This window comes from Pseudopodoces humilis, chromosome 11, assembly GCF_049639895.1.
Source record: "Pseudopodoces humilis isolate 2021_Gansu_Grassland_sample_001 chromosome 11, ASM4963989v1, whole genome shotgun sequence".
NCBI classification, from domain to species: Eukaryota; Metazoa; Chordata; class Aves; order Passeriformes; family Paridae; genus Pseudopodoces; species Pseudopodoces humilis.
The window spans coordinates 25047440-25070658 of record NC_142210.1 but is presented as its reverse complement, the minus strand read 5'-3'; the positions used below and the strand labels follow the sequence as shown (position 1 = coordinate 25070658).

Below are 23219 nucleotides of genomic sequence, written 5' to 3'. Positions count from 1 at the left end.
TGTTAGAAGAAAACCACTGGAACCAAGACTGTGATTCAGTAAGGTTTAGAAGGAACACTGCCTAATAATAAGCATTTGCCTAATGACCTGTCTCATGTCTGCTATCTGCAGGATGACAAAGAAGCAATCAGAGCCAAAGGAAACTCATTTCACAACTCTTCCTGAAAGATAAATTCTTCCATCATTATCTCTGCGAAACACCCATGACATCTAGTGGTACAGGGTTCCACATAGAGTTTGTCTGACTCCAATGGGATGTTCCCAACAAAAATCCCAAGACCTTAAAATAATAAAGCTCTATCTTCTTTTACCATAATTTACTCAACTTATTTTTTCTAATGAAACAAGCAAAGTAAATATTTCATTTAAATCCTAGTAGAAAACTTCTTTCCTCTGAATCAGTTATTCAGTCTCCCCAGTATAGAAAGGATTAACAGGTTTTCAAGGCTAGAATATGATGCTTTACTATGTTTTAATTTTTTTTTTTCATTGAGGAGGAGTGGTCTGGTCTCTTCGTGAATAATGTAATACATACTGGTGCCCATTATTGAAATATTTCCTTTATAACAAAATTATCAATATATTCATAGATAAATTATAATTTACATTGAATAGTGTCAGTATTTAGCAAGTGTTAAGACCAAACATTCTTAAGATTCTTAATAGCTTATGTATGATAGGTTATGTTTATGATTAAGTTTTTCAAGTGACAATTTCAATGGTGACATTTCTATTTAGAATTTAATCAGCAGGAGTCTGAAAATGTATGAACCTCAGAGAAGGGGAAAGTGTGTTTTTTAGCTGTCTACATGCAGATATTTTTAGTACTTTTTTAAAATATAAGAAAGACATCTACAGCCACACGAGATTTAGACAGGCCTTCCAAAGCAAAACATTTGTAAGCTGAAAAGCCTGCAGCACCCTAAAGAAATACTCCCACTATCAGTTAACCTAATCTAACTTCCTCTCTTCTTTGTTGCAAGAAACACCATATTTATTACAGAGTTACTTGATCTACTGTCCCTTGGGGAATGGCTCACCCCTCATGTCTTTATTTCAACATATTGCATGTTGCTTGTAATATTAACTCTATGTTTACTTTTAAAATGTGGAACAACAGACTCTTGCACACTGGAGACAGATTAGGCTGGGGAAGCAGACAGGGCACTGGCTCCACCATATGTGACATATGTTCTTCTGCTGCAGGTCACTTGTTCCGAAGTCACATTGCAATTTTAGGACTGCTACAGGTGTCAGATTCCTTTGCTCCTTTGAGATGATTACAGCAATGGTCAGCAGTAATGGATCAACTACACAATGCCCAAAGCCCTCTTATGTCCTGTTCTCTATTCTAAACATGACTACAAGGTTTTTAAGAAGAATATTTGTAAATCTCCTACCCAACGATAAAAGTCTGGCTGCAGAGAGGTCCTGCAGCCCTGTGAGCAGCAATGTTACAGCCTCAGCCTTTGAATGCAGGAGGGCCCCTCCACTTTCACCAGCACGAACCATCTCTGGCATTCAGCTAAGAAAGGACCAAATGCACTTAATGATCTGCTCAGCACTATGACATGCATAAATCCAAAGAAGACTTTCAAAATAAGTAACAAAATAAACTAAAAAATCCCAAAGTATTCTGATATCACAAAGACATGTCAAAAACTCCATGAGTGGGAATTTTCAAAACAACTTAAAAGTTTCTCAGCATTACAGTGAATTGAATGATCCACTGCCTCAGAACACAGTTCTGATGTAAAACCTTTTTTAGCTGTATGCTATTTATAAATATATTTATATGCTATATAAATTTCTTGTCACATTTCCTCGATCTCTCCTTGGCAGAACTGACCTGAGCTCCATCCTTAGCTGCCAAGCCCTCATTTCCAGCTGGGGTAGATGAATGAGAGCATTTTTATAGTGGGTTTACAATGCTGGTAGATGCAATTCCTCTTCTGCCAGTCCTCCTACTTAGGGTGGAAAGCAAGAGAAGTAGACATTGCCTGTGCCACCAGTAAATCACACCCTTGGCCAGTCTGTGCAGTGGAAGGAGCACAACGGGGCATTTTTCTCTTCAGGTTGTAGCAGGCCAATAAAGGCCTACTCTGCAAGGACAAAACAGTTGATAAATGTTCCTCTGCATATTCCTCCATTGCTTCTTCAGCCTCTTCTGAGTCTCTGTGACCTTCTGTGGACAATTTATGCAATAGGAGCCCCCAGACCAGAAAGAAGCCTCTGAGAAGTGTTGCCTTTTTGGGACTGCTTGTACCCTTGCAAAAACACTGCATAATGGCCCTGGTACACACAGAGAAGTGCTGGAGCACCTTCTCTGCCGGACCTTTCAGTGATTTCTGACTAATATTACCTCTACCAACTTCCATTTCCAAGAGGCTCTTAAGCAGCAACCAGATTCTCTCTTTTCCTTTGGAAAGCTGGCAAAACCAAATTAGCATAAAAGAACATTAACTCCTTATAAAATGACAAAACTGAGTAAGGAAACCTTTAAATAGATGCTATCATGCTGCTTTTCTGAAATGCTGCCCTTCTTGCATGTACTCCATCTAGAGTTCTAGGGTTTTAGCAACTACGTAAAGAGGAGGACAAAGACAGAAAGGAATTCTCTAAGGCAAGAGCTTCCAGAGCTATGACCTCTTCTTGCTGGGCATGCTGCTCCACCCCAGCAGCTGCTGCCAGGAATGGCTGTGGGGAGCCAGCAGCTGCTACTGGGCTGAAAGGTTTGTGACCCTCCAAAGAATCCTTCCCCTCACTCAAACGCTCTGCACCTCCCCACAGCTGCTAGAAGCAGCGTACACCCTTACTCAGCATTTCCCATAGACAGGTTAAGGTAGAAGAGCAAAAGCAGCAAGCGAGGGTCAGGACAGGAGTAACTGTACTTGGACACTGATGACGGGGTTCACTGCACCCTCAGCTGCCAAGGTTCAGGATACTGAGGTTACTGGAAGGAAGTTCACAACATTCTGTTAGGAAGATGAGATTTTGCATCTTGCTTTCCTCCCTAAGAGTTACACCACTTCTAAAAACTTTAGTAGTGCAAAGTGATGCTGTACTGCCTCATGCAATGTGGAACTTCAACAAACACCACAGGGCCAGGGTGCTACTGGGCACAGTACATGGAAGTCTTGACTGAGTACAGCACAGCTGCAGAGTGCTCTGAATGTATCAGGTTCAGCAAAGCAGAAAAACCCTCCCTTGTGTTAATGGCACAACTGTTTTGAAGCCTAATTTGCTCTTGTCTTGAATCAAGAATAGAGCCAGAGAGTAAAAACAGCTAAACTAGTTAGCATGATGACAGTCATGACTAAGCTTGTACCAGATATCCTCACTCTCTTCTCACACCCATCTCTATCATGAGCTCCTGATGGGAAAGGAGAAGCTACACAAAAGATGAGACCACTACCCATGTCAGAGACCACCACCTTAATCTTGTGAAAGTTGCCATTTCTAAAGGTACTTAGAACTGTTAACTACAGCATTTGCAATAACAAATAATGATGTTTCTTGATAAAGTGTACTTTTTTCATGCTATTTCTGAAAGAAACAGGTTATTTTTTTTTTTCCACAAAGGAATCTGATTAATATGCCAGGCAAACACAACACCACTAGTGGACTTGTCTGTAACAGATGAAACACGATTCTTAAAGCTTTATTTTCTTAAGGCAGTATAAAGGAAGTTACATACCTATTTTGTTCAGTATGAGTCATTATACAGAGCTGAAGCTTAAGAAATAGCACAATAAGCAAAACATCCACAAATAACCAACTCTGGAAAGACTTCAGATCAGAGGTATTAATCTAAGATGTGAATGTGATTTTATTTTAACTAAAAGGCAAAGGGTGCAAATTAAGAGAGTGGGAATTGGAGTCCAGAACAATTCCATATTTTCTGCCTTTATCTTCAGTGAAGTATGAACATGGTCTCCCATGCAAACCAAGTTAAACTGCACATGAATCAGTGTTAGTTGCTTAAGAACAGACACAGAACAGAATTTGGATCTTACATCACTATTAAAAAAGACTGGTAAGAAAGACACCAGGTCTGTGACTTCTGACAATGGCCATTCTGTGTTCTGTTCAGTGCTAGTTTTGAGGGAAAAAAAAAAATGAAATTATCTGTTTATATTAGCTTTTTGGTAACCCTTCTATAAAACCATAGTTAGTCTTGACATAAAGTAACAGAGCTACCAACTGTACTTGTTAAAAATTTAGATGCATTGAACTAAATCTCTTGAACAAAGTAAGAGTATCTTTGGTGTTACCTGTCGTAGTAACTCCTCCTGACGCATCCGAATTCGCTCCCTCTCCATCTGGATTCTCTGGAGCCTGAGCTTGTGCTGCTGCTGCTGCGAGGTGAGCGCGCCGGGCAGGGTGAGCAGCGCGGGGCGGCTCTGCTGCGGCACGGCCGTGCTGGGGGGCAGCTGCGGCTGGGCACTCATCACTGCGGCAAAGAAAACAACTCATGGCACCTTGGGCAGAGCTGCATTTGCAGGTAGCAGAGGGCTCAGGACACGTGCTGCTCAGTTACAGGGATGCATTAGATCTGCACTAGCAATTGCTTAATAAATGACTTTCAATGTTCTGAGTGTATCAAACAGGAATACTTACAACACAACAAGTATTTATATTTATCCCAGTATGTTCAAATATTCACCTAATGAACTAGTAAATAATACGGAAGTATTTTAATTGAGAATTTCTAAAAATGTGTGCCTATAATAGGCAGTAAGCTAGTAAAAATATTTCAACTTAACATTTCCTTTATTGACAGATTTATATCAATTATTATTATTATTACCAGAAGTAATTTCCAATTAACAACTGAAACCTTCTCTGTTAGGATATGACCCATCAATCCCCCACCTTTGGTAGGATATTCACAAGGCTGACAGGGGAAGAACATCATAGATGGCAGGGTTACTAAGCACACCTGAGTTACACCCAGGTAAAACAGGTACACTCCTTCACTTGCTGACAGAAGGCTGTTGCTGAGCAAGTTAATGCTGCTTAGATTGTTAATGTTTCTTAAATCAGCATCATCTTTTCTGATCAAATTCAGAAACTATAAATCAGAGCAGAATTCTCTGTGAGATGGACATTTTTATTCATAGAACTGCAGTGAAAGAAACTCCAAGTCTGTGTAGCTTTCTGTGTGTCACTCTGGTGCCAACATGTCACAAAGCTAACAGAATGCCTTGTCACCTCAGACAGCAGGTATCACTCCTGACTTACCAAGACAAATATCTTCCCATTTATGGTGCTAAGAACAGCATACAGCACTGGTATCCTCCAGACAAGCCAGGAGTGAAACACAGTGAATTTTCAACATTTTAACTCAATGGTTTGTTTAGGACCCAGGTTAGATTTATTACTGATGGGGATCAGGCCTAGCATGATGCATGGATCAGGTGTGAATTAGTCCTAGGCCATCTCCAGGGCCAGTCTGGATCTAAGGGCAGCTTTAATGCCTGTAGGTGGTGCAAAGCCCACACTAATAAATCCTTCTGGACCTTGTGGAAAGCATGCAGGCAGATCCAAACCATCTTTGAAACTTGCTTCCACAACCAGGTGTTCTGGAGAGTACTGCACAGATGGATGCCAGTGTGTCATCCCACAGGAAACACATTTAGATTGGAAATTAGGAAAAATCTCTTTGCCGAAACGTTCATCCAGCCCTGGCACAGGCTTCTCAGGGCAATGGTAGGGTCCCCATCCTTTGAGGGATTTAAAAGCTGTGTGGTTGTAGCACTTGAGGACATAGGTCAGTGGTGGCCTTGGCAGTGCTGGGTTAATGCTTAGACTCAATGATCTTTAAGGGCTTTTCCAACCCAAATGATTTGATGATTCTCATTCTATCAGACCTAGGCTAGATCTTCCCACAATTTCCACAATGCTGCAGGTAACATCAGGTAGGTTTTGTCCTGCAACCCTACCAACTTGTGCAAACCCCAGCACCCTGGCAGAACACTAGTCTCTTCAAAAGAAGTGTGCCGAAGTCTGATGATACAGTTGTTACAGAGCTAAGACTTCTTACTGCTTTACCAATTTTCAGTGTGTCAGTTTTTCAAGCAACAAGAAAAAAAATGGAATAAACTCAGTTGGTCTTCTTAAGGATAGAGTTACAATGATATGCATAGGGAAAACAGAAAAATATTGTATCTGGAATACTTTTAAGCATGCTTGATAGGTCTGATATTGTCTAGACTTCAAATGAATAGTGACTCTTTAAATACACTGGTAGAATAGAAATAATCCCAACAATGCACAAATTACCCTTGTGGTAATTTATACTTAAGCTTAGTTTGTGAAAAATATTTTACCTACGTGCTTTTCCTGGAACTGCTCGAAGAACCAGAACTGAACCCAGGCAGTAAAAGTGGGCTGGTAACAGCTGGTAACTCCTTGCTACTTAAACAAGCCCAGTGGAAGTCTTGTGTCAGCCCCAGTGAGCAACTTAACAAACAATGACACTGTACAAGTCTTTGTTCCTTATGATATAATCATATGGCACATCTGTTGTGCCATTTGTGATGTTTTAGTAATGCCTGTTTTAATTTATATTTCAGTTCTGAATTTGTATTTTAACCGTAAGAGGAATATAATGGAGTTTGTATTAAAAAAGAAAAACCTGCAGTTCACATTTCAGCTAGACTGCCCAACACAGACCCCACTCTCAAGACACTGACACCATCAGGGACCCTTGACAGCTCCTCTCAGCCAGAGCTCTGCAGAGCCTTGGGGCCATCGGGCTAATTCTGAGAAGTCAGAAAGTTACTAAAGAAAAAAAAAATTGGTCTTCAGTAAGCTTCAATTCACTAGGCAGGGTCTGGGACTCCAGTGTAACATTTCTAAAGTTCTGCAAAGAAAAAAAAATATTCAAAAGCTCAAATCTACCACTCTGTGGTAAAGAAGACTGGGTCTAACATAAGAGGAGAAATGTATTCGTCATTATAGCAGACAGACTCAGGCTGGCCTTGAATTAAGCTCTCTTGGGGAAAATCAAATTTATTTTGCAAAATGAAGTAAGTCTTTTAATGAACAGCCGTTATACAATTATCCAAAAAGCAAGTAAAAATATGGAGCTAAGTTCCAAACCTGAACTGTGCAACCACAGTTCCACTGCAGTCCAATTTAGTTTACATCAAGTTAGACCAATGTAGTTTTCTTTTTCCAGGTTGATGAAAAAGAAAGTAATTATTTTATTGCTTTTGATTGTCTTTACATTAATTATGATATCCTAGTGAATTAGGTTCTCTGACATTTTAGGAGAGCTTTCTGTTGTTGACTGGTGGATAGATGCCAGGCAAGGATTATTTTGTGGACAAGAGACACTGCAAGTTGCAGAAGCCACAACATGCAAGTGTCAATCATTTTTGACATATGCATTGAACTGACTGCACCAACTTTTATTACTTAAGTGTCAGAAGTGTCTGGATGCAACTGTGGATCTTTCTGCTCTGTTTATAGGCATTCCAGACTCAAATTCAGATGAAGTAGCCAGCAACAGGACTAATGCAACACAGTCTGATGAAAAAAAAAATAAAAAAATTAACCTAGCCATTCTACAGTTCTGACTTAGTCATGACACTGTAAAGAAAAAAACACTGGGCTCCCCTGCTTTTCTCACTCCAGCCAACAAAGAACTGCTTGTTTCATTTATTTCCCAGAAAGAAGCATTAGCCTTCTAACAAGGTCAGCAAAAAATGCTGCTTTTCAGTTCTGGTGCATTTTGTTCCAAAAATCTGTAAAGTATTAAAGCAAAAAGTTGCACTATCCCAGTGCAACAGAGACTCTTTTATTCAGATTTCTGAGCTGAAAATAGCTGCATAAAGATTTCTCAACAGTTTCAACTGTTAAGGCCTGTGATAATTGACATTTAACTAATCTTTCCCATCTTCGATGATTTAAGATTAAAAAAAACCAATACAAACAACCTCCAGGTGCAACATCAAAGCTATGATTTAGCAGGAAGTTCATGAAAAGATTAGAGATTTACTCTGCAAGCACTTTTAACAATAAATCAGTAATAAAAAGTCATGATGGGGACTGCTTGAGTGAAGAGACAGCTTTAATGCTAATGATTAATTACTGATGACTTAGATTTAAAATAGTCAATAAATTGTTTTTACTGTTGCTTCATGCAATCTTCAGCTTTTGTGTTTCAGTCACTTTGAAACTATGGAAATGACCCTCCACTCTTGCACTAGCACATGTTTGAACAACTAACCTTGAAGGGAAATGCTTACAACAACAGGAACTTATTTCTGTCAAAATTAAAAATTACTAGAATTTGAAAAAATGCAACATCTCTCTTGAACACGTGAAACCTTTAACATTTCAGATTTATTACATGGTCAGCTGCTGGTTTAAAGGTGTGCGTCCTTTGATTTAATTGACCTGATACTGCAGTTAACTCCTAGCAGACTCTGGACCTATTAACCTATTAACTCTCCTTAAACATAAATAAATTACTCCATTTGAAATCTGCCTGATAAATCGCTTGTTAGAGGTTTTAATTGCAATCAACAAAAAACCCCCTCATTCTTTTGAGAGCTGTATCACAAAACTCTCATTCCCACAGTACGTGCAAATCCTCTATAATGCTTTCGGCTCTCCCCTAAGTAATCTCAGAAGCAGGTGCCAAGGTTATTCACATTGACCACAAACGAATTGTGTTTGCTTCTTTCAGGATATCCAGCAATTAAAAATGACCTGGAACAGGAAGTCTTTCCGCCATGCAGGTGGTGTAAGGACTGCAGAGAAGGAAAAACATGTTCCTCTCAGTGTCACACATTTCTAGCCAAATTTCCAGCCAATGCAAACTAAGACTTGCAAAATCCTGGATGTTGGTGAACACTCTCCATGGACATTAGTGAACACTAAAATACACATAATTTGGTTTTGAACACTTTGTGAGTTTCTGTGTTCTTATCTCCAGAGACTGGTTTTGATATAGCTACCAAAACTGTCTTTTATCATCCTTAAACAATAGTAGTTACACCTCTTTTATCATGGCAGGATATGGAAACTTTGGTTCATGTGTTTATTGTTCCTAGATAGGATTTTGGCATTGTTTTATTGATTGGATTTCCTGGCTGGTTAAAAAAATATAAAAGCAGAGGTAAAGTGCTGTAATTCCCAGTTGTCCAGACCCATTCGAAATACCATTAGCAATACAGCTGAAAGTTAAACTTCTTAGATTCATGGATGATTTTCTATTAAACAACAAGTGTCAGAGGCTCTTCACAGTAAGAAATTCTAATCTGTAATACCCAATGTCCTTCATCTTAAAGAACCAGTGAATTAATAGCAAAAGCCATCCTGCTTGTGTCACTTGGGTCATGCCTGCTTGTGGATCTTGACAGAGTAAGAGATAAAGTTCTCTTCTTCAAAAGGGAAAACCAAAAATAAAATAATTCTTCACCTGGAGTTTGATACAAGAAGCAAATGTGGTTGAACTCTCAGGATCAATGCTTACTTTACTGACCCTAAACAAATTAACATCAGGCTTTCCACTATTTTCTTCTGTAATTTTTTCTATGTGACTGAAGTACAAAAGATACAAGCTTAATACAACTGGTTGATTTGTAAAATGGAGATAAATATTGCCAGCTTCTGACAGAGATGAACCGTGTTAGTTTTTCTTATAGTCAGTATTTACACTTAATCTGATCAGGTGAAATTGGAGATGTCAGGAGCAAACTAAAGTACATGTGGCACCCTTCTCTCTCTGCCAGAAATTCTTCTCCCTCCTGAAGTGTTTGTGTGTGTGCATTTGTGTTGTGACATGTTCTGGAATGTTCTCCTCCTCTGTGTGACGTTCTCCTCCACTCAGTGCTGATGGTAGAGCATCCATTTCCTCTGTGGTGCCAGTCTCCTCCTAATGAACACGAGAACTACGCCAGGACCTTCTCCTCTGTCACAAAGGATTTCTACACCTGAGTGCACAAAGTCCCAAGCTCCTGCTCTGGTGCCACCCCTGACCCTGCTTTCAGCAGGAGGCTGGGTTAGAGCCCCTGCCCCTTCCCACCGCAGCTATTCTGTGAGGGACACAACCAGAACTTGTGCAAGGCCTCAGCCGTGTGTGGAAACCCATCCAGGAAAGAAGTCCTTACCTCAGAACAGGCATCTCCACCTTTGTGAGCTCACAGAATTAATACTGATCTCCCAGCAACTGTCTCTCCATTCAGTACACCTGAATGAGTCCACTAATGAGGTTCTTATCAAACCTCTTTGAGGATGTGACCAGCAGACAGCTGATAAACCCATAGCACAGAGAAAAGTAATACAATCTGCTCCAGATATAGACAGAGGTACAGGAACACTGAAAATCTCAGGAACTATAACATTAGTTAGGATTTTTTTTCCCCTGCAAATGTGCATATTAATGAATTCATTTTGGCAAAACCTAGGAGAATATTTAAGTTACTACGTCAGTGTACAGAATTAAGGGTGATACAGGTATATTTCCTGAAGGTCAGCAGACATTATGTATCAACCATCATTGTAGAACAGCCCCAGTCAGCAGGGACCTTGAAAGACCATCTTGCCCAAACTTACATGGAAAATAATACATTGCAAGGGAGAAAGAGGGTATATAGGGTAGAGAGGGTGGGAGATGGCTCAGCTCTAACACTTGAAAGATCCACATGAACACAGCTTGTCCTTGAGCTCCAGACCTTGTCATCCCTCCCCTGACAGCCAGGTCGTAATAACCACAGCATTTAAAACCCCTTCTGCCCATCAATCCCATCTCTGTGCACAGTCTGATGAAACACACAAGTGCTTTTTCATACCAGAAGAGGTAAAACCAGACACACCTTTCTGTAATTGCTGCTGCTGGAGTGTCCACTGTGGAGAGAAGCAAAGGGGACGCTGCTGGCCAGGCAGTGAGGAGCACCAGGGACACCCCACCTGGCTGGGCTTTGGTGGCCTGAGTTAGACCAAACACCAATTTTAACCACAGTTAGATAAATCAAAAGCCCCTATCCTTTCACAAAGTGGCAGTGCCCAAAACTCTCAAACCACCAAATTCTGGGCACTGCTTAACACACGTTTCTGTCACTCACACGGGACATGGAGTAACTGTGCCTCACAGCCTGCAACTGCTATTTGCTCCGAGGCCCAAATCCCACATCCAACTGTGCCACAGGACGGCCAAGAAGTTTTCTGGGTTTTTTTGCAGGCAGTATGTTCTTCTTGTATAAGCTTTTTAAGGAACTCACATTTAAATTCACATATAAATTCACATATAAATACAAGCTAACTTACACAGAAAACATAAATACTATTAGGGGGGTTCAGTATTTAATGTCAAAGTAAGTTGCAAATTGTTAAATTTGGAAAATATTTAAATGAAGACCAGATTATGCTTACCCACTGGATGAAGACTACAATTAAAAAAGAAATTGGTTTAAAACACTTTGAAGGGAGAAGGATGGAAATAACAATGGTTGTGAGTGTTGCATAATGTAGAATAGAGAAAGACTACAAAACAAGTATCACTTAATTTAAAAAATCTTGCAAAAAAATCTCCTGTAAGGACCTAATTTTTCATCTAAATCTTGGTACATATAGCTCAAAATCATCCTCCACAATCTTTTTAGACAAGGGAATGCCATGAAGGCAGAAGGGTGTGTGACCCTCAGCTCGGGGCATGGCAGCTGCCCTCTCCTTCCTCTCAGGCACGGGGTCCTGTGGATTGCTCTCCTTGCCCAGGGACCTAGGCCTGACAACCAAAACAAGGATTTGGACTAATCCCTCCTTCCACAAACGGCTTGTGATTCTACTGCAATAACTGACTGTAAGAGATAGTTAACACCTTATCAATCAGCTGGAAAAGACTGTTTTGGAATGGGCAGAAAATTAGGAGCTGTGCAGAATCAGCACCACAGTAAATGACATTTCTGAAGTCCTTATGAAGATGCAAGAAATACACTGTTTCTTCTTGTCTTCAGTCTGAGGCTGATGACTTTCCCTTTTGCTTCCAACAACAAAACATACACTGAAAATATTCCTATTAATGCTGCGCTTTCCTGAGTATATACATCTACAAATCATCTTAGAAGTGTACTGATGGTAAAATGTTAAGAAAAGACAAACTGAACACGTCTGAATATAGGCTAACCTGCAAGAACATGCTTTCAATCTACATGACAAATTTTCCTTTTCATTCATGAAATGTCACTGAATTTAGAGGTGGTGTGTAAATGAGCACAGAAATTTGCCTAGCATATATTACTTTTCTGTAAATTTAATAAGATGCATCAAAGGAAAAAACACCTGATGCCTTTGTTCTGTAACATTTAAAAGGCAGTGCTTTAAAAGTTAGTGTGAAAACTAACACTAATGAAGTGTTCACTTACAGCTCATAAATAGGCAACATAAAACCACAGTAAGAGAAAAGATAGAAAAATACAGCAGATTTTTTAAAGTATGACTACTAACTTCAACCAACTTTCACTATATGCTTTTGTATGCCTCCAACACAGGCATACTGTGATTTGGTATCACTTAGTCACACTCTGTGCTTCGATAAAATGTTTTTAAGTGCCTTTGTACAATTCCCAGCAAATACTGCTGAAAGGAGTTTATAAACCAAAGCAACAAGCTGTACCAAACAAACCATATTTTCCTCTTCCTCATAAGAAGCACAAGGAAAACACATGTGTTAGTAATTGGAAGTGCAGACCAGTGTGCAGACCTGAAATACTTAAATCCTTTTCTTTTAAGTGTCACATCTTCAAAAGAAAATAAACTTCTTTTAGTTCCTACAGTACAACAACAAAAACAAAGCAGAGCAAATAAAAAAAAGCTAAGGCAAGAGACAGATGTACAGACTTCATTTGCTGCAAAGTCGTAAAGCTAGAGCCAGAAGAGTGTTCCTGCTGGGTGCCCAGCTGCAGTGCTGCTCTCACTGTGAGATGCTCCTGGCCCCGTCCAGCACAGCACAGCAGCACTAAGAGCCTTCCTTTTGGCTACAGCAATCTAAAAACACAGACATTCTACTTTAGTACGAGAGTCACACGTATTTTAAACTGCCACACGAAGTATTCAGAGGCTGCAGTGTTCTGCTCAGATTACTACAATCTTTGTGTGCTATTTCTCTATGTATAGATACCTGCATATACACACAGTTTCTAGATTAAATCTTGTAAGAGATAATTTAATAAAACAGTGTCACATTTAGTGTGCCTTTGAAAGCCATCAAAATGAGAAAAAGTTCACCAAGACATATTGATGGAATGTTTTCTGGATTAAATAAATACGGACACTGTGTAGATTTTTAAATAATATTTTTCCAGGGAAATTCAATCACACATTTGAACCACTATGCCAAGAACTGCATATATACCTACACAAAAAGTAGAACCTCATCATATATATGTATATACGTGTGTGTGTAAATATATCTATATCTATATCTATATCTATATCTATAAATATAAATGTAAACATAAACATAAACATAAACATAAACATAAATATAAATATAAATATAAATATAAATATAAATATAAATATAAGAAGGCTACTGAATGAAATACAGACTGTATTTAATGGGTCAGATTTTGAGGTCTGTGGAAATACCCTTATTGGGCACCTGCAAAACCTTCAAGAACAGATTTTCATTATAGACTTATTTCTAATCCTTTGAATCTCAAGAAAGACCCTCCTCTAAAATTCAGTATACATGTGTTTTAGTCCAGGATTTGGCTTTCATTCACTTCCACTAATAAACTGAGGGGAAAAATGCTCTGCACACTGTCCTGATTTATGCCACTGCTGTTTTTGAACTAGGGACAATGTAACAGATGTTAACATAAGTGGAGGAGTTGGTATGAACAGAATCCCTGCTGTCCTATTCTTACCTCTTGGCCATTCCAGCACTGCTATAAACAGACTGACCCACACGCAGCTGTGGTTTGGAGCCACAGCAGAGCAATTGTTAGTTTTACCATGTGCTATGACACTCTTGCAGATACCCTAACCTTCCAGATTTTATCTGTGGATATCCACTCTCACATGATGGTTTGCTACTGCCAACTAAATCTTGTAACATAACCAATACTCTTACTGCATATATGCAAGCAAGGCAGTTGATGAGACAAAGGTAGAAAAAAGAACTGAAGTTAATTACCTCTGAGGTAGGTCTAGGTGTTTCTTATAAATTTAAGACAAAAGTAAATATTGCACTACTTCTATCAGTGATCATTAGCAGACAAATGTTCAGCATTTTCTTGGCATGTGAAGAGACAGCACTCATGAACCACACTGCAAGTGGACAGTCAAGAAATCATGAGATCAACGTACCAAAAACTAACCAGAACAGGAATCTGCTATGCGTTTTTAAGCCTTCCTTTTTGACATAGTTTTGTGATCTTGAGCCTGTAAGCTCACCTCTTCTCACCTTCTTGAGCAATATAAAAGTCAAATCTTCAGAAGTGAAACATTAGGGATTATTTGAAATTCTCAATTATACATGAAAATGTTTTCTTCCATTTACAAATTTTCCTTAAAATTTTAGAGTTTTCATGGCTTTATTTTCACTAAGGCTTAAATCTGGCAGTATCAGATTGATGTAAATTGACAACTGAATTTACACTTGAAGTGCTAAACAGAAACAGCAAGGGAACCATACCAGTGGGTAGTTCATACTGCAAAGCAGACTGTTCAGTAGTTTGCAAGTTGCTTCCAGTGCAGAACCTCACTACACAGAAGCCCCACCACCATAAACAAACTAACAAGCAAAGCAGCTACACATTCTGACCTAAAGAAAACACAGAGCTAACTGTGGACAGGTAATCTAACAGCTTGGACGTGACATGAGGGGCTTATGGGGGTTTTATACCACCTCAGTACAGAAAAGCACAGACAGAACTTATTTTCCTATGTCTAATACTACACCAAAAAGCCATGGAGGCCCTAAAATAGAACAGGAGATGTTAGAACTTCACCTCAAACAGTACAAATTTGCTTGCTGCCAAGTCAACAGAGGGGAAAATTAAGTAAATGAAGGGAAAAACTACTGTTAGGTCTGACAGCAGAATCAGACCTACCTTCTTGAACCAAAAATTACTTTGACAAACAAATCAGGAGGTGTCTCTCCTATCTCTTTCGTGTTTTCACCAGAGAGATGCCATCCAGTACTCACTGAGATTTGGCTGAGACATTGCCATGGACCGCTGTGGCACCGGTGTGGACGTGGCTGCAGGATGGTGGCTGACATGACTCAGCGGCTGGCTCACAGGCTTTCGAGGATCTTGCCATGTTGTAATTTTTTCTATGTGACTGTGGAAGAAAAGATGCAAGCTTAACATAAAATACCTGGTATATTATACAAACAGTTAAGTATAATGTCACAAAAGTCCTATTTGTTTTTCTTATTCCACATCTGGCCTTGTCATCTCACCCTCACCCACTTGAAATTATCTATCATCTGGTTGTTTTTCTTCTGATCTTCTGCCCCTGCTGTTCTAACTTCTTTTGCTCTACTGTTGAATAATTACTTTCACTTGAACAATTGGTAAATTCTGTTGTCATACTGAAAATCTGTAATACACACTCATGTTCAGATTATTTAATTGTCCAAAAGTTGTTTACTGTTCTCCTACCAGTCTTTTTCTACATATTCAATATATGGCCATTCCTCACTCAGCAATAGTCGTTTTGCTGAGCGTTGAAAAGTCAAGTGTTTGTCCTGCCAAATCCAACTGCCTTGTTGCTTTCCACACTGTGAAAATGAGCCTTTCCGTGTATCTCCAAGAATACCAGCATATATTCCCACTACCAAACCAGGCAGATTACAGCCTCATGACTCATGTGTAATCACCAATTTCTCTGTAAAGGTAGTAAGAGTTTTTATTGCAATATAGTTAACAACATACCTACCATGTCAGTATGCATATACATATATTACCCTGTGTATAGACCCATATATACATGTATGACCCTGAAAACAGTGGAGTCATGCACATATCCACATAAATTTTACAGGGAGGTAACTATAACAATGATCACTGTAAAATATTTTTGGCCACAGAATTCAGTGGTGAAAGAACTATGGTTCTGTTGAATCTGAAAGTTCACACTGAAATGCATCTGTTTTGTAAGAAACTTAATAGGACAAGCATTTTAAGGATGAGCATGTAATTCTATTTGAAACAAGAAAAGAAAAAGGAAGTATCTTATAGCAATCAATAGTCTGGTATCTATCAAGGGATTGCCTGGCTCCAAGCCCAACCAACTAACCATGATACTGTCTATACTTGAGCGGGTTCACCTCTACTGGTTTTTTGTTACAAAGAGGTAAATCTTTAAGAAGAACATGTCAAGAGGTATAAAAATTTAAACATTCTGTGTCTGGAAAACCACTTTGATCCAAAATTTTGCACAATTTTCATAAAATTATATTCTCATAAAAGAACAGTCTAAAGTCTTTACTGAGCCCCATCTTACACTTGCCATTGCTTCTGCAGACCCTCGTGGCATGGCCACCACTGCTGTCACCACTCCACACCCAGCTGATCAGCAGACCAATTTCACAACCAAGTTTCAGTATCTATTGTGATGTACATCTCAGGTATTACCAAAAATAGTGTGAATTACAAGAAGAGAAAAAGGAAAAGAACCTAGGCCATTTTTTAAAGAACAGAAAAATCTTTATGTTGTCTGTAGCCATTTTCTTCTTCTAATATTTTGCATTTAATGTACAATTCTCAAATGGAAGATCACACTTTTACGTGAATGTTACTCAGCCTCAAACTGCTGAGTCACTTCCTTTCTTCACAGCTTCTAGAATATTTGTTTGTTATTATTCACAATGAAACCACTCACCATTGCTTCTCTCTAGGATTAAAACACTTTATTTTCCCCTCATTGAAAATCTTTATTACATTTTAGCCTTTCTTCTCTTTACTATTACATTTCAAGAGCACGGTGCATGAAGTCAAAGAACCTCAAACCTTAACAATATCTTGCCTCATCTATAATATTAAACAGAACTGTAGATAAGTAAGGAACTTCTATGACTTGTTTTTATAACTTTTATATGATTCTTATTTGAGGCATATTCAAGCAAATGACAAAGCAGCCCCAAAATCCATACTAAAATTCTCACTTCCAAGTTTTCATAGGCAATTTTTACATCTCTGATTGTTATAAATCCTGGTGTCAGAGCAGGCCATTTCTCAACAAGGTCTTCATTCATAAACAAGCAGAACAGGAAAGCACATATGTCCATTTTAGCTTCTGTTTCTGCATCACGGGTGAGACTGATGGGGGTCTCCACATGCAAACAAGAACTTTACACGTTCCAACAAAATCAGGGAAAGATAAATATTTATCACTCAAATTAGATACACAAGAATCTGACATATAGGACAGAGAACATGCTACCGTAACTGCTTCTCCAATCTGCTCAGATCATGGCATTCCTAACCATAAAAGTCCTGCAACTCTCCAATGCAGCAAGGTGCAAATTGTATCCCAACAGTGGACCCTCATTAAAGAAAAATTAAACCAAAGCTCAGATCTGAAAAGCTGAGTATTTTACTCAGACTTCAGGATTCTGTTCCACCTGTTGAACCTTAGGCTTTTCTTAAATGCCTCTTGTTTGGGTGCCTGTGGACCTGATTTTCCCTGAGCCTGAGAGAATTACAGCCCGTCAGTGGCTGATCTGTTCCCAAGGGAAAGTTTCTTGGGAGATCTCTTGCTCATGGACAATATTTGTAAACCATTTTACTTTCTTGAAACAGTTCTGCAAAACTGCAGATAGCATGTTTTTCTCTTGTCCCACCAACGGGACAAGAGGTGGTGTTCCCGTTACCAATCATGTTAACCCTGCAGCGTAAGACCCCATAAAAGCTGCAAAGTTCAGAGAATAAAAGCCCTTTTCCTAGCAGCTCATACTGGTGTGCTGCATTTGAACCCACACTTATACATGGTATCCAACAGCAATGGGTGTCAGCCTCCCACTTTGAAATGTCAGTGCTCCTCTGAATTTGTGCTGCCGCTTTTTGTAACTGCAAGGCCCAAATCCCTGACTTCCACTGCAGCTATGCCAAGACATCTCAGTGAGTTTAAATCAGCATGCAGCAGCATGAGGGACACCAATTCTCCTTCTGCTTGTATTGACTCCAACAGCTGATGTGTCTCACTGGGTTCTATTTTCAGACCATTTTTTTTTTTCTGGTATTAGGAAATTCAAAGCAACTCACCTAAAAAGGTCATAGGGGAACTGAGAAAGACAAACCGATTATTCTGTAAGTGCACTATTACCTGAAATAACACAAACGTGGAGTTTGACTACAGTGCTGAGCTTTTTCGGGGTGCTTTATCAGGGTTTGAGCTTAGGGACTGAGTGTGGATTTTGTGACTGAGCCACATCAAAGCGAAGCTGCTGCTGAGTGGGAAGCTGGCGACTCACCACACCCCTCCAAGGGAGCCACACTCACACTGCCTTGGAGCATCTCCAGCCATCCCTTCCGGCTGCACCACCAAAGCCAAACATTGGGAAATCTGTTTACATCTCCTGGAGCAGAGCCAAAGCATTGCCCAACCTTCTCTGCGTCCCTCTGCTCCCTGTAAACAAAAACAGCACAGAAAGAAAGTGCATTGGAAGTCAGAGGCCGTTCAAACTGCTCTGACACTGTGTGATGTGGCAGATAGGCCTTTATACAGAGGGGAAGTCTTTTAAATTTAAGAAAATTACCTCAGGGACACAATATTTGAGTCTATTGTATGAGCTTGCTCAGGGTACTGCAGTGTAATTTCTGGTAAAACTGCAGCCAGAGCCCCACACTATTCCAGCTGCCACCAGCATGCGGGATGCAGCAGCAAAAGGCTGTGTACAAACTCACAGAATATTGGGCATCTGTAAAAGTCTAGTATTATCTGCTTCTTAAAAACCTTAGTTCTAGTATTCTTCTTTATGTGATCTTTATGTCTTACAGTCACAGGTGAGGAAAACGTGAGATATGAACAGGAATGATTTTTATCTTTAGAAACAATTACCCTATGTGCACATGTCCAATTCTCACAGAAATGAATGGAATTTATGTGTATATATGACACTACACTATCAAACTGGGCTAAATGCTTACCAGCAGTAGTTACATTTGCTGGGACATTTAGAGACCTCTAAACCCACTGCTCAGCACGGACACATCACCTCCCTAAGGATGGAAGCAGCAGCAGTGCCACTGTCACACCTCCATGAGTGCCTTGCCTTTAGGTGGTGAGTTTGGCCAAGGGTAGGGCCAGGAATCTCTGAGGGGGATGAAGGGGATGAAGAAAATGCTATAATTAGGCAGTACTTCACAGCAGCTAATGGCAGCTGCTGGAGCTGGTGGGAGCACTGCTAGAGCTGCCACAACAAGCAGCAACTGTCCCCAGACCGAACACAAGCTGTCACTGCCCCGTGCCTGTCCCACCAAGGTCACCTTGTGCCAGCACCTGCTGGCTCTGCACACCTGGGGATGCACTGCTGCTACTGCCATCCCTCTAATCCAAAAGCAGAAGGAATTCATTGTTCACTAGAAAACCGCAGGTGAGAAACATTTTAGATTACCTCTTATTAAAAAAACTGTACATATGCTGTGTGTTTTTCTGGATATTGAAAGAGAAATTGTGAATGCTTCTTGCTGGGAAAGGCAGGATGTGGTCCAACAAGTGGATGAGAATACAGTGTCCTGTCCATAGATGCAGTTGGATGTTTTCCTTTGCCATGCTGCTTTTCCCCTTCTCTCACTATAGCCTGGAAAATTTCAAGAGCCAAGTTCTGCTCTCATCACAACATGAAAAGACTTTACAGAAAGTACAGCACCACATCCTAATGTCATGCATTTACCTGTACATTTGATAACTGTAACTCTTTAAGCAGACTGCAGCAGTCCTCATGATGTAGGAGGTACCTTCAAACATGTAAGAGACAGTCACTTCTCTTACAAGTGCTTGAAAATCCTGCAATTTCAGAGGGACAGCCCAATTTTTATGGCTTGTCACTTGCTTACAGCTCTGTTAAATTCAAACTTAAGTGGAAATGGGACTGAATTATATTATGATCTGAATCACATCCTGCTAAAAACAATGAGCTTCGTGCTGGCATGAACCCACATAGAAAATGTTTGGAGAAAATTCTTGATTGGCATCAACAGTTTACATGCCAGACTGTGCAGACAAAGCATCAATGTCATTATGTTGGCAGATGTCTCAGACTTTTTTTTCAGTTTATATTCACATTACCCCCCAAAAAAAGGGATGTGGAAAGTTTAACACAATAAACACAGCTAACTCAGTGTTAGCTTCTCTTCATTCCCTGCAGTCAAGCATTGTGATATCACAGTTTTAATTATCTAATCACATTCTTTTTTCAGAGAGTACCTGTCTTGCTCACTAAGTACATTTCACTATTCAAAGGCTCTGTTTCTGATGTGCTAAGAAGTATTTTCTTTAACTAACATGCAGCTTCATCCCATACCTACTGCAAAATTTTCAAACTCTGTTCTAGTGGCAAGTGTAATAAACTGTCTTTACAAGACGATGAGAAAATCATCATAGTGAAACTTCAGACATCTCCATTCGGTTTTTCAAGGCTATCCCCATTCTACAGATCAGGGGCACAGCATATTTAGCAGGATCCAGTGAAACATCTAGCCCCTGAATCTACAAAGTACATACTTTTGTGTTCAAAACACAGCTTCCAGTGACTTCAGCTACCCCTGTGTGCACATTATGAATCACAGGGAGGCATGGAGGAGGGTGTTAGTATGGCTTGGAGGGGGTTCTTACTTTCATATACATGCACCCTTTCAAGCAATTACATAGAGATAGAAATATACCTTTTTTTTCAGCAAGCACAAAAACATATGAAAAGAAGATAAAGGACTAGGGCTTTCCTGTAAGCTACCTTTTGAAGATGCAACTTGACAAATGGGTAAGATGCTCATTTCATGGGACAATACTTTGAGACCAGGAAAATCAGATAGCTACAGTGTATTTCCTGCTATTTAGCACATCTGCCTCAACATGTTGAGGTTTCTTGATATTTCCTAATGTCTGGGGCAGACCAAAGGGCACTTGGGCTGTTACAAATAAAACCAAGTTATTTTTCTGCATTCTAAATCACAAATGATGCATGAGGTAGTTTAAGGTCCCAGCTGAAGCCTGGCAGATCCCGTTAGGATGCACAAGCTGGTGGCTCTTGCCCAGCCTGTGGGCACAGAGGATACAGATGGACACCTCGGTCAGCTTGGTGAACTTGCAGAAACAAACCTTGCTGAGTGTTTCAGCTAGATTAACAGATTGATCTGCCTGAGCCCCATGTGAAGAAAATGGAGAAGATTTGAAAAGAGGAGGACAGGGCCAGGCCACTGCTCTCAGCAGCCAGGACAGCATCGGCTGGGAAATGGCTGGGACAGTGTCAGCCTATTTCACAGTCAGTTCTGGCAGAGGAAGGAAAAATGGGAGAGATTGACAAAAACCTACAGCAGTATTTTCATTTTATACCAAAATCAGACATCAAAAGACACATGCTGTACTAAGGTTTTAGTATTAAGAACTTCCCTCTCTGAAAAGGAAGAATTTTGTCTATTCTTCAGGCACTTCCAAAGCACTTGCTGGCACTTCAGAGTAACCTGGTGCAGCCACTGTGTGTCCACAGCTCTTGCAAAGCACTCGAGGTGCCCCCACGGACACCTCAAAACAACCAGGGGCTCAGACACATCTGCTGCCACAGCAATTTAATTATATGACAACATTACTCACTGTTAATAAGGAATGCACAAATTCTGCCTTATTCAAAGCCAAAATGTTAATAATATTTTGCAAAAGTACACATCCAGGATATACATGTGGAACTAAAATAGCTATTAGGTGGAAGAGCTTAGAGCTGCATGTTCCCAATTCAATTTCTGCTGTTAAACAGTTAGAGAGAATGAGAATATATCATTCCTTACATCACTAAAAGCACACAAATATAAAATCCAGTATTTCTCAATCACTTCCCTTTAGAGTGCAGAAATTAATAACAGTCTAATATTAAGCCACTTGCTGTGGGAGCTGAAGTGATGCTCTGCAGTACTCCAGCTCACAAGTTTCAGCTAATCATGGCACTTGCTTTTTCAGACACCAATAATGTTTCATGAAAATTACATGAAGCTTTAACGAGGAGCCACAATGTAATTATTAAACTGACTGAACCATGGACTTTGTTCTCCTGCTGCATGTTCATCATCATCTCTGATCTTGAAGCTGAAACATTACATCTGTATTTGAATAGTTATTATGCTATGCTAAGTAACTCCTTCAGTGAAGAGAGTTGCTCTTTTCTGGAATTAGTTTCAGCATAATTTGCTGTGAAGAGAACTTTGAGAATGTCCTGCTAAGCTCCACTGTAACTGACTGATTCCATTGTTGGTGTACATGGAGGCCTTAAAAAACATTAAACTAGTTATACAAATGGATACAAAACACCCTTTGAGTTCTATTGACAACTTTCAGAATTTGGATGAAATCCCAGTTCTTGAGAGAAAGAGAAAAAAGGTACTGAATGAAGCTATTATTGAGAATATTCTTAGGGTTTTTTAGTGTATAGAATATATAATAGCATTAATGCATTTGTTTACTTGATGAGTGCCTGTAGCACTCATATTTAAAGAGATATTAATGATTTTATTAAAACCATATTTATTAGATTCAGGGGAAAATGTAGCAATTTGAAGACAAAGCATTCTTTTGTGAGAAATACATGGCATTTTCAGATGCCTGTAGATTCTGAAATTGTTGAACAGGTTATAGAATGAAAGGTAACTATCTCTCCTCTACCTGAGCTAGAGGGCTATCACCAGCTCTTGTGAGTGAATGTCTCACTTCACCAGTATAAAAGCCATGTCAAAAGGGACCACAATGATGAACAATCAGTGTTTGCATACATAAAATATAAATTGGTGCTGTCTTGTAACAAGAATGGGAGAAGTGGCCCAACCTAATAAACCATCTTTGACTGCCAAGGTGGCATTCCTAGACAAGGTGTTATTACTTTAACATATTCTGCATTCTAATAGAAATTAATACATAAACAAGAACTCCCCCTTCAGCTACGTAGAGTCCCCTTATACAGACACACTGAAAATCCTGCCCAGGCAAGAACAGGTGGCAGGACAGAAAAACAACCCAGAGCAAAACAGTACACAAAATACTTTTGAAGC

General features: G+C 39.7%; 1 protein-coding gene across 1 annotated transcript in view; it reads right to left on the bottom strand.

Annotated features, from left to right (window-relative positions):
- The window catches only part of WWTR1 (WW domain containing transcription regulator 1), a 46509-nt gene that overhangs the window by 5914 nt on the left and 17376 nt on the right, over nt 1–23219 (bottom strand). The window contains exons 2-3 of the mRNA XM_014254415.2: nt 15167–15303; nt 4275–4453 (exon numbers count right to left, since the gene is read on the bottom strand). Coding sequence (XP_014109890.1) covers nt 4275–4453; nt 15167–15303 — 316 coding nt within the window. The remainder of the gene's footprint in view (nt 1–4274; nt 4454–15166; nt 15304–23219) is intronic.